The following is a 12,343-nucleotide window of genomic DNA, read 5'->3' as shown; positions in this document are numbered from 1 at the left end:
AAATGTGTGCTGGTTTTGCTACTCTCAGCATCTGACTCAACAGCAACATGTTCATATTTCTTGGAACATGTCCTACATCCCCTTTCCCAAACCTCAAAGCAGTGTAGTGGCCCAGTGGACGATGCTATGCACCATCCGATTAGCCATCGCCCTGATTCCTCTACCCCCATCCACATTCCACCCCTATTTTGGAATGTAGACCCCTGTTGTATTGATCTGCTCTGTTGTGTTCAGGCATGTTTGTGTGCAAGATTTGGGTCATAGAGCCTTAGGTATCTTAGTAGCAAGTGCCAGCGTTATGCAATGTTAGCGTAATTGATTTTTTTTAAATGTGCTGTCTTCCGATAGTGAAGTTTGGGCATGGCAAACAGATGTTGAGTGGAAATCTACTTTTTCCAGCCTGAGTCATGTTTTCCTCTCTGCAGATGTGAACAGGAAGTGCTGGTGTTTCACTACAAAGGGAATGCATGCAGTGGGGCAGTCGGAGATAGTGATTCTCCTGCAGTGTTTACCTGATGAGAAGTGTTTGCCGAAGGATATCTTTAATCATTTTGTGCAACTTTATCGGGACGCCTTGGCAGGTGGGAACGATTTCTATTTGAAATCTATAGTAGGTGACTTCAATAAATAAAATTAATGGACTAGAGAATTGCTTTGATAAAATTGAGAATTTATTTTTATTTAAAAGTAGAAAATGTAGTGATCAAAGTTGGTAGTGATCTGAGTTCACTTCAGTTATTAGTATTCAGTATTAGTATGATATTCACTAAGGTAAATGGGAGTGCAGGAAATAAAGTATCTACGCTCTAATTGGAGAAGAGGGTAGCATTGCAGTAGCAACAATTATATTGAAGGGGAAATGCTTTCCTTCTAAGCCCCTTTTGCCAGCTGTCTGTAATTTTCAAAAAATTATACTTGGATAGGATTTTTTCTTGTTGTTTTTTCAGCTCAAAAGTGACTCTCTAAGGTAAAATTATTTTCAGCCCTTACTAAGTTCTCAAAGTGTGAAAGTGTGTAGGGGAGGGCAGGGGAACTGCGTCTGAGCCAGGCATGTACACATGAGAGGGGGTAAGGTGAATAAAGGTCCATCATATGGTACTACAGCATTAGGGCTGGAATAGTCGCCATAAAATCTCTCTGCAATCTGTAAAGAGGGATTCTTCCATGCATTTATCTGGTGCCTGGTCTGGTATGCCAGGTGCTGTCCTCAGAATTTGAGCAAGGGTTACATAAATTTGGAGTTGGTAGCTCTAGTTTTTACAGTGCCTAGCACAGTGGGCTCCAGACCAGGGCTCTTGGGCACTACAGTAATACAAATAATATAGTAATAATTTCAGTTTGCAATCAGATGTTTTTAACACATGGAAATAAAATGCAAGAAATCGTTAATGAAGCATTGTGGTTATGGTAAATGCACTAAAATTAGGTAATTCAAAATTATGATTTCCTATAGTAATTGTAAATTGGCCACATTACAGCATAAAAAATGACGTCATAAAGTAATGTTATGTATATATGTAAGGCATGGATGAATTGCAGTTGCTGTAGGATTCATACCAGAATTTCCTATCTTTGATACATATAAAATCCCAACCATAAAGTTGTATTAATATAGTTTTTTGTACCTAATTTAGATATTACTGGACAAATGGGCTGTCACTTTAACAATTGCCACTCACAAGAATCCAAAAATCATTGGTCATAAAGAAAAAAAATGATGGTATAAAATATCTAGATATGTTAATTTATTTTGTACTCCAGGTTAGTCCTCTAGAGGAGAAATCGTATTGCACACAGGGATTTATATTAAAAATTCATATACATGTACAGATCATCTATTGCATGTTCTGTACAAAGTATTGTAAATAATCATCCAAAGCTCTCTTTGAATGATCGATTGAATCCAACTGTTAAGTGAGATAATGAAAAAGAGGATCTCAAAATATCTGTCTTTTTACAACAAAGGCCAGCTTGTCCAGTGAAGGTGCTTGATACAAAATGTACCATTGTCACATGGCCTTACTGGTTTCAGATATGGTGGGAATAAATAATTTCCAAATCTGACTTAACCAACAATGCAGAAACGTTGTTGTCTTCTAACTATGATGATGTGTATATTGCAGTGCTATGGTGTACAATTACGCTACATAATTTATAACTTCTACATAATGTATTCTGAGTCCTATTTTTAGCACTCTACTGGTAGTAATTTGATGTACTACACCGCAGTGCTAAGAGAGGTAGTGCTAGTTTTACAATTTTTAATCAGAAACCAAACTCCAGCACTTAGAGTTCCCAGTTTTGGAGGTAGTTTTGAAAATACTTATTGCTATATTTCAGACTTGTAGTAGAAACAAGTTCTATCTTGAGTAGCTGTATGATATAAAAATGATTCTCACTCAGGCTTTAATAAATCATGGGATGCAGGATAAATTCCCACAGCAGCATATAATGCATTCTTTACATATCCATCCTTTCCTCTCCCGAAGTTATGTACCTATGAGAGAAATAAAATATGCACTCATAAATATAGGATACTTGCAGACTTAACTTTCCTCTGGCTGCTTTCCTCTCTACTCACCAAGAGGAAAAAAAAGTGAGGTGCCATGAGAATTTCTCCTGTGTGACTGTAATTTCTTGGGTGTTGTTAACAAGCATGCTGGTTATTACAGACATGTCTAAGCTTCCAATTTTGCCCATTTTATCAGAGGTGCTGCACCCCTCATGTTTATCAGTCTGTGAGAGCGGATTTGCAGTGAATGAGAATTTATTATAGAAATTAGAGACTGCTTGAAAGCCTGCCTAGCAATTTTATTTCTTGATTATAGTATATTTATTTGAATTGGTGTTGCAGCCAGGGAACAGAAGTAATTTTTTGTTTTTTGAAGAAAGTTTGCTGCAGAAGGTAAATAGGGAGGAACATAACCATACTGGTTATCAATATAGTATCTTGAACAGCTAGGATACAGAAATTGGTTACTTAGTTTTTGTCACTGAAAATATGTGATAATTATTTTTGCTAGATTTAGGTAAGTAACAAGAGATGTGCACAAACCTTTGGTGAATTTTCAGGAAACAAAATTAAATATACGTGCTAGCTCTTCCATCTCAGTTCTTCACTTTTCAACTCCACCTTCATGGAAGTAAAAATCTTAAATGTTTTTAATATATATATTATATATAGGGTAAAGTTGCATAAAACCACATTTAGTGCAGTGTTGATGCTAGTTTGAAGTTTCTGCTTTGAAACTGCAATGATTTTCTTCATAAAGCATTATCAATTCACTGTAAAGCTGGGGTCTGTTAGGTGTATAAAGAGTTTTTAATTGCAAAACTGCTGATATTTTGAAGAAAAGATACAGGGTTCCAGTATGGATTGTATGCATAGAAAATATATTTTAAAATGCAGGGCTCCCTCTCTCCTCCCCATCATTTTGTTTCCCCTCTGGCCCCTAAAGGCTTTGTTTGTTGTCAAGCTCCCTGCTGAAGTGTTGCTTTTCTTGTTTTGAAATGGTAGGCTAATGGTTTTCTGTTGTAGTAGTAATCCCATGATGATGTCTTTGTGTTGGATATAAGCCCAGCAGGAAGTCCAGTAAGTTGAGAAATGAGAACTTTGTCCATGTCACTGGCTTCTTTGAAGTAGCCAGGCATGCTAATTGAAAGCTGCTCGACATGCCTTAGTACACTAGCTTATCTTTTGATGGAATATAATAAGTACTTCCATTTTAATATTGACTAATGTAAATCTGGGAACAGGTGATTTAGTTCCACTGCCTAAAGACGACATAGGTTTGTGTAAGATTTTGTTTAATTTTTATTACGTTTTTCATTAAATGAGCATGAAGCATTAAGAGGAGCAACATAGAAGCCAAATACAAAGTTCATATATAAAGATGTACATATAAAACCTGGATAAATGGGATACGTTTCATATACCTTCACTTCCAGACTGTAATGCACAGAGATGAATGCAAAACATACATTACTTAGGCACAGACACAAAACCTAGGGAAGACGGCCACACCATGGCATGAAGAAGAGATGAGGCACAGAAAAAATCTAGTGTGTTCAGCTTTATATTTGTTTTCTCAAACTTGGCATCTTCTAAAGCATGTTGCACCAAAGTGTTAGATATGTGGTTCTCTCCTGTGTATGTATTTGGCCCTCACTACCATGCTGTCTGGTTTGTGTCTCACATTTTCAAGCAGAGAGTATGAAATTTTTTGTAGAAATTCAACTGGCCTGATTTCCCCCAAGTATTATTGATTCAGTTCTATTGCTGCAGGATTAAGTTGCACACATTTCCACCTTTATGGATTGGCATTTAATCTTAGGCAGTCCTTGATGGTGATTACTGTTCATGATGAAACGAGGGCTGACTGTACAACTGAGGCAGCTCCCACTCCACTTAATTGCATATTAACATATTAAGAAAAGATACTGGGACCAATTCTCTGACATGGAATTCATCAAATGATATGGAAGACATCAGTAATTTTAAAAAGCTCCACCCATATGGTTTCATTGAGCACTAAGCAGGGATGTCTCATTTTGTATGTAATAAGGATAAGGGTACATGAGAATATACTAGCACCTAAAAATCTGTTTGTAAATAACAAGGTAGAGAACTTGAGTTAGAAGCCAGTCTGTCCTCAGTTAAAATATGGAAATAGCTGAAACTGGAAAGTTGTTTAAAGCAAGTAATGAAGAAACACGGTGGTCCTTTCCTGGTATGAACTAATTTAACTGATGAGGTCAAAAAGTATTGTCTAATAAATATACAAAATTTGTTGCTCATTAAGCGAAAAAGACCCAGTGAAGAACTAGAGAGAGTCGGAATAGGCCCTCAGGAGGAAAGTCACATCAATGGACTGGCGGGTGATGATTTTTTTTTTTTAAAAGAAATCTATAGAGCTGCTTGGGATTTAAGGTCAAGGGTAATCCAGTATAACAGAGTACTTAGCTGGTATTGAACTTCTGCAAAGCTGCTTTAGATGCATCATGCACACCTATGGCAATTTATAAATAATATTAATCTGATTACGTCACATGCATGCGGCAACTACTAGCAAAGGCACCTTTCTCTGTATTTTGGAACTACTCTAGATTTGTTTCTTTTTACAAGGAAGTTCTAACATAGTCTAAGTTAAATTATATGCTTTTGAGAAGGATAGCCTAGTTGAGGTTCCTTTATTTACAATTGCATTTTGGCTAGAAGCTTCTGAAATAACTACGTGTTGTGTGCAGAGTAAATAATATAGGATCTGGCTGTGGTTTATGGTAACAGGGTATTGGATGATTGAGTTGTAGTTTCCACTCTTGCTGGGTTTATAACCTGACTTTCAATTTGGGTTGGGATGAAAATTGTCCTGAAGGCAGCCAAAGTATGCATCCCTCGAGCTGTTGCCTTCAGAAGGCTGGTGCCTTTCACTTCTGATTCAATACTTGGCTTCAGTCACAAATGGAAATGTTTGGTCTCTTCATTATCTCTGTTGGACAGTAATCCATGTCACAGAACTGTACAATAGTATATAGCTTTATTTTCCTATTGTCTTTTGTACAAACAGTACATGAGGGAGATGTATAGAATTAAATAGTTACACTTAAAATAATTCAAAGACTCATATATTTTAAGGCTAGAAGATATTATTATGATAATGTAATCTGACTGAAGAACTTCACCCATAATTTTTGCATTGGGCTCATAACATTTATTTGAATAATAGTAGAGGAGAAAAGATAGGCAAGAAAGAAGAAATGTTTTCCGTGATTTGGAAATGGGCAGAGAGCCAAGACACATACTTGAAAGCTGTTTCAGAGGAAAGAGAAAGCTCTTTCATGGGCATTTATTTTTCATAATTTTCATTCACTATTTAAACTTGGCACCTAGACACATGATTGGTGCACTAGAGCCCCCATCTGCTGCTTCCTTTGTTCCCTCTGGTGCAGTGAATCAACAGAGAGAGGAGGGGGAGGGCGCGGGGTCCATTGGGGTGTCTGCCCCTTCTATTTATAGTCCTGTCCTCTAAGAGGCATTTCCAGCAGGGAGCATGGCGCCTGGGAGACTGTGTGGATGGGAACCCCATGCTGCTGCTTTGCTAAAAATGTAGATTTTCTACCCATGCCCCTTTTCCTGCCAATGAATAGCCACTTAGCAGGTAATGGCCCATTGACTTTGTTTAGACCTGGCTGAGGCATAAGCCTACGCCTTTGTCTCTGAAGACCTTGTCTACACTAGCTGGGTAAGTCAAACTAAGTTATGCTACTCCAGCTATGTGAATAACATAATTGAAGTCAACGTAGCTTAGGTCGACATACCGTGGTGTCTTCACTGCGCTGCGTCAACGGGAGACGCTCTCCTGTCAACTTACCCTTACTCTTCTTGGGGAGTTGGAGTACTGGAGTCGAACGGAGAGCGCTCTACCGTCGATTTAGTGGGTCTTCACTAGACCCGCTAAATCGACACCTGCTGCATCAATTGCAGCAGCGTCTCCCTGGTAGTGAAGACAAGCTCTTAGTAACACCATACAATGGAATTGTATAAGTTTGCATACATTGTTGCTACACACATTTTACCAGGACAATAATGACCAGCAAATTGTGAGTTTTCAAATGATACCTCACAAGGCATACTTTATACAAAGATTATTACAATAGTGTACGAGAGGTAAATACAGAGGTACAGTTTGTCACAATATGCTTAACTGGTTAGAGTGTTTTTACTTTTTAACCTTTGAGAGTTCTTTTTTAAATGGGGTGAAAGTTTCTAGATGATAGAATTTGCAATAATTTGACAGTGTAGATTTCTAACACATCCGTGTGTGTGTGTGTGTAAAACTCAAATTTAACTTGAAGATGTGATCATAGAATCAGATCCTACTGAGTGACTCCTGTGAGATGCTGACTGCCTTCAATTCGAATTGGCTTTTTGGGGAAATGAGTCCTCAGCACCTTGCAGGATTAGGCCCAGTGTTAAAAAAGAGAGCCAGTAAAGCAACATTAATAACAATGTTCACAGTTTCTGAATATTGGTCCAAAAAAGGTTAAATCATACTGAAAAAAGCAAGAGTTGTATTGAGGTGGGTTTGCCTTTCTGCCTTCCCCCTCCAGAATTCCAAATGGATCGGTATGGGGATATACCAAGGACTGAACACTTCTTGGTTGTTCATGAGTCCTATCCCATGGAAACATTGCTATCAGCAGCAACAGATTGTCATTTCGTATGCAAAGAGTTAGGATTCCTGTACTTAGCTGCAGGAGGCAGTGAGATGAAGCTTCTGTTTACAAACATGCCCTACTAATTAGCTAGAAGTCCAAACTCCCAGGGACGTACAGAAAAAGTAACATATGATGATTGTGCTGGTCTGGGAGAGCTGCAGAGACAGTGCCCTTGGTCGATGAGGGCAAGAGAGGAACATCTTGTGTCGCCCTCAGGTGAGACTCTTGGAGCAGAACCATGTGCAGCCCTGGCTTCAGAGAGAATCAGTGTGACTTGGAGCCTTCGGAAGTGAGTTGATCCAGGGACTTCCTCCAAACTACTGTTGGTTAACCCTTCCTTTGCCAGATAAAATTGTAGTAGCTTTATCTATTTTTAACACACTGTAATTTGTAGTCATTTGAAAATGGCTTTAGGCTGTTTCATAACAAAATCAAGAAGCCTTGTAACTGGCTGCCACATCTACAGTTCAGAGTGCTGATATAGCTACTTCGATGTGACTCAGAGATTTTACTAACTTAAGACCCAGTGTTCCTCTCAACTGTGTGGCATGGAGCAAAACATTAGTAACTGCTTTAAAATGAACATGAATGTTGCCTTAAATTAACAGTAGTCAACTAGGGGACAGCAAGGAGTGCATAGAGTGAAAGTTACACAGAAGTGAGGTTTTTACCCACGAAAGCTTATGCCCAAATAAATCTGTTAGTCTTTAAGGTGCCACCAGACTCCTTGTTGTTTTTGTAGATACAGACTAACACGGCTACCCCCTGAAACTAGGGGACAGTGGGCTTCAGAGGCACGGACGGCTATACACTGTAGTAGAAGTGCGGAGACAGAGACCAATGCCTACACAGCGATCTCTCTTAGCAGACCTGCTGACAGTTGTGAAGAAAATTCAGCAGCAACTATTGCTTTTTAGATGGCAGTTACCTTCCCCTTGACACTCTCTGTTCCTCTCTAAGAGGGGAGGGAATGTACAAATGTAGAAGGACAACCAGCAATAACACACCTATCAAATCAACCATGCTACTGGAATAAAGGAAGCCCTGGAATTGTTGCAGAAGAGCTGGCCTTCTGCCTGGATGTCTCCAGACCAGTGGTTCTCAGCCTGTGGACCAATCAGCAGACAGCAGCAGCCCATGTGACATCCTGAGGGCCGTTCTGGTAATATATCGTGTGGATGTGGCCTGCATAACATACAGAGAGCTTCATATGCAGCCCACAATGGTAAATAGGTTGAGAACCACTGCTCCAGACCAAAGGGATTGGTGCCAAGATTCCTCGTGGGTCTCCAGAGATGGCATGAAGGCCAGACCACAGTCCCCTTCATGAAGTTACTGATCTCCCCTCCCCAAGAGCAGCACGTGCTGCCTTTGTAAATCCTAATAAAACACAAATTCTGACATTCGATAAGAATGAGAAATGTTATCAGATGTCTCTATACATTATTTAAACGTTGTTGTGCCCTTCAATAAAGGGAAGCACATTAATGTATTTTGTGTACACGAGTTGTGTGTGTTACTACTTGATGTTTTAATCAAAGCTTTGTTTAAATGTTGCATAGCTAGTTATATTCTTACAACAGAGAGGCCAAGGATAAAATGAGCCAGGGAGACTGAACTTCTCTCCCCTGGGGTGGTGGTCACCCTAGTCAATGGAGTTGAAGCACATGTGGAAACATTTCCTTGTGCTTTCACAATCCTTGCTGTACCTGTTTTGTGTAAAATTTAAAAAAATAGACATTACTGATTTGGCCAAGTGTATTTGTGCTGTTTTGCCGCAAAACTCTCTTCCTCTTACAAGTAGCAGCATCTGAGGACCTGATTAATCAAATAATCGTGTCCAGTTTCTGCATTGGAGAGTCCATGTAAGGTCATGAAAGCACTGAAAACAGGTTTTCTGTTAGGGGTTTTCATAGCTTGAGGCACTGTGGAAGCCAAACTTTCAGTGGATCCCTAATCTCAGTGTAATACGCCTCTTGAATTGCACCTTAATAACAAAACTGAAAGCAAGCTCCATTCATACTCGAGGTGCATATCAAAGTAACTGTCTTTTTCTCTAAGTATGACTAGATAGCATAGTAAACATGTAATCTATCCCCTGATGTGCATATACAAATTGAGAGTAAGGGTGTTGGTGCCTGTGTAGCTGCGTGCATAATCCCGGATTTACACACATGCATGGACCTAAATATCAGGCAAGTACAGAAATGAATGTGTGCGCTCTTTTGTGTATGTGTATGTGCTTCTACAAATCTGGCCTCATAAACGTTTCAAGACTCATGGTGCTCATGTCACAAGTGGATATTAAGTGGAGCAGAATTGGTTTTATTTTTCTAAGGCCTCGTCTACACTAGAGAATTAGGTTGTTTTAACTACATCGGTCAGCGGTGTGAAAAATCCACACCCCTTAGTGGCATAGTTAAACTGACCTAAATCCCTATGTAGACAGCACTAGGTCAACAGAAGAATTCTTCTGGCGGCCTACCTACTGCCTCTTGGGGAGGTGGATTACCTACGCTGAAGGGAGAATCCTTCCCATTGGCGTAGATAGTGTCTACAGTGAAGTGCTACAGCTGCGCCGCTCTAGCATTTTAAGTATAGACAAGCCCTAAGTTTTTAAGCTTTAAGATCTAGTTATATTACGTTGACCTCTAAGATGCTTGGGAAACCCAAAATGAGGGACACCACTGATGCAGCAGATCACGAAGCTTGACATGATGTGGGAATCGCTTATTGAATGTGTAAAACTTTTCTAAACTTGGTTTCAAGGACTGACATAATTTGCAATGGTTGAACAAATCTGTTGCCTCCCCAATATGTTTTGATGCATCTGTAGTCTGAGGTGGAAATTTCAGCACAAAGATACTGTAGAATAAGGGATAACTTGAACATTCTTGGGTAGCAAGTATTTTCATTCTGTAATGTGACTAATGGGAATTAACTAAGGATGTAATTCCGGGAAGAAAAGTGTGTGTTTAATCTTATTTTTCTCTTTTAAAACAAGTTAGTGAATTTTTTGGTGCAGACTTTAGTGCAGTAAAATAATGAACTTCATGGTTCCTAGGTAATGTCGTGGGCAGCTTGGGACACTCCTTTTTCAGCCAGAGTTTTCTTGGCAGTAAGGAACATGGTGGATTTTTATATGTGACGTCTACATATCAGTCACTGCAGGACCTGGTGCTCCCAACTCCGCCCTACTTGTTTGGAATTCTTGTTCAGAAATGGGAGACTCCCTGGGCTAAAGTGTTCCCCATCCGACTGATGCTGAGACTTGGAGCTGAATACAGACGTAAGTCGCATGGTGTTCTCTTAACTGTAGTAACCCGTGTCTGTGCTTGGGTGACATTTCTGAGTGCTGTTATGGAGTTGTGTACATCAGATATACAGGAATAGTGATTCTGGGGAATGTGCCCCACTAACCACAACCCCAGTGATTGTGCCTGTAGACAGATACCTTACTAAGTCAGTCATATGACCTAAAACTTTTTAGCTGCAATTAAAACTAACAATTAACTGAGGTCCTGGTAACACAACCTGTGACCTAAAATAGAAGAACAGTACAAAAGCTGCTTTTGATACCTTGAAATTCATTCCACTCTTAGTGAAATAGAGGCTCCTCTTTAGTTTTTAGGTTTCTCAACCATGCTCATCTAGAAAATGGTAATATATGTGCAGGTGAAACTAACTTACAGTACTTTATAAAAAGGCAGTACCAGCTGATGACCGCAAGCTACAGAGAGTTCTTTAGCTGGACAAAATCTAAAACTTGCATAAAATATTCCCAGAATGGCACTGTCCATATTTGGATCTAAAAGAAGTCATGTTAACTCCTAATTGGCTCCAGGAAAAGCTAAGGGTTTTCTGCATGATTCATCTGCTGCCTGGTTGGTAGGTCTGTTTAAAGCTGACTTGCTGTGAAAAATACATTTTAGATTCTTCTTTGTGCACCAGCACTGTATTTCTTTCCATAGCATTAGTAAAATATATTTCACAGGCTTGCCAAACAATGATAATAAAATTTAAATCAGTGTCACTGAAAGTCAGGAAACATCCACAGGAAATTTTCACAAGCTTTGTAGATCAAACTTTTCATATCACATAAAAATTAGGACTGTCAAGCAATTAAAAAAAATAATCATGATTAATTGCACTGTTAAACAATAATAGAATACCATTTATTTAAATATTTTTGGATGTTTTCTACATTTTCAAATATATTGATTTCAATTACAACACAGAATACAAAGTGCACAGTGCTCACTTTATATTTATTTTTATTAGATATATTTACACTGTAAAAAGCAAAAGAAATTGTGTTTTTCAATTCACCTAATACAAGTACTGTAGTGCAATTTCTTTATCATGAAAGTTGAACTTACAAATTTAGAATTATGTTAAAAAAAAAAAAAATTAAAAAAAAAAAAAAAAAGTAAATCTTTAGAGCCGACAAGTCCACTCAGTCCTACTTCTTGTTCAGCCAACTGCTAAGACAAACAAGTTTGTTTACAGATAATGCTGCCCATTTCTTGTTTACAGTGTTACCTGAAAGTGAGAACAGGCGTTTGCATGGCACTGTTGTAGCCGGCATCGCAAGGTATTTATGTGCCTGATGTGCTGAAGATTCAGATGTTCCTTCATGCTTCAACCACCGTTACAGAGGACATGTGTCCATGCTGAGATGAGTTCTGCTCAATAACGATCCAAAGCAGTGCGGCCCGACGCATGTTCATTTTCATCATCTGAGTCAGATGCCACCAGAAAAAGGATGATTTTCTTTTTTGGTGGTTCGTGTTCTGTAGTTTCCGCATCGGGTGTTGCTCTTTTAAGACTTCTGAAAGCTTGTTCCACACCTGGTCCCTCTCGTATTTTGGAAGGCACTTCAGATTCTTAAACCTTGGGTCGAATACTGTAGCTATCTTTAGAAATCTCACATTGGTACCTTCTTTGCGTTTTGTCATATCTGCAGTGAAAGTGTTCTTAAAATGTGCTGGGTCATCATCCGAGACTGCTATAACATGAAATATATGGCAGAATGCGGGTAAAACACAGCAGGAGGCATACAATTCTCCCCCAAGGAGTTCAGTCACAAATTATTTAACGTCTTATTTTTGTAACGAGTGTCATC

The 12,343-nt window shown here is 39.0% G+C and overlaps 1 protein-coding gene across 1 annotated transcript in view; it reads left to right on the top strand.

Annotated features, from left to right (window-relative positions):
- Nucleotides 1-12,343, top strand: part of LOC113406513 (zinc finger FYVE domain-containing protein 9-like) — a 70,100-nt gene that overhangs the window by 42,468 nt on the left and 15,289 nt on the right. Inside the window, exons 9-10 of the mRNA XM_026651762.1 lie at nt 426-581; nt 10,283-10,507. Coding sequence (XP_026507547.1) covers nt 426-581; nt 10,283-10,507 — 381 coding nt within the window. The remainder of the gene's footprint in view (nt 1-425; nt 582-10,282; nt 10,508-12,343) is intronic.

This window comes from Terrapene carolina, unplaced genomic scaffold (assembly GCF_002925995.2).
Source record: "Terrapene carolina triunguis isolate 2854851 unplaced genomic scaffold, T_m_triunguis-2.0 Scaffold102, whole genome shotgun sequence".
Taxonomy (NCBI): Eukaryota; Metazoa; Chordata; order Testudines; family Emydidae; genus Terrapene; species Terrapene triunguis.
The sequence above is the reverse complement of the archived record's forward strand: the minus strand, read 5'-3'. Positions and strand labels throughout refer to the sequence as shown.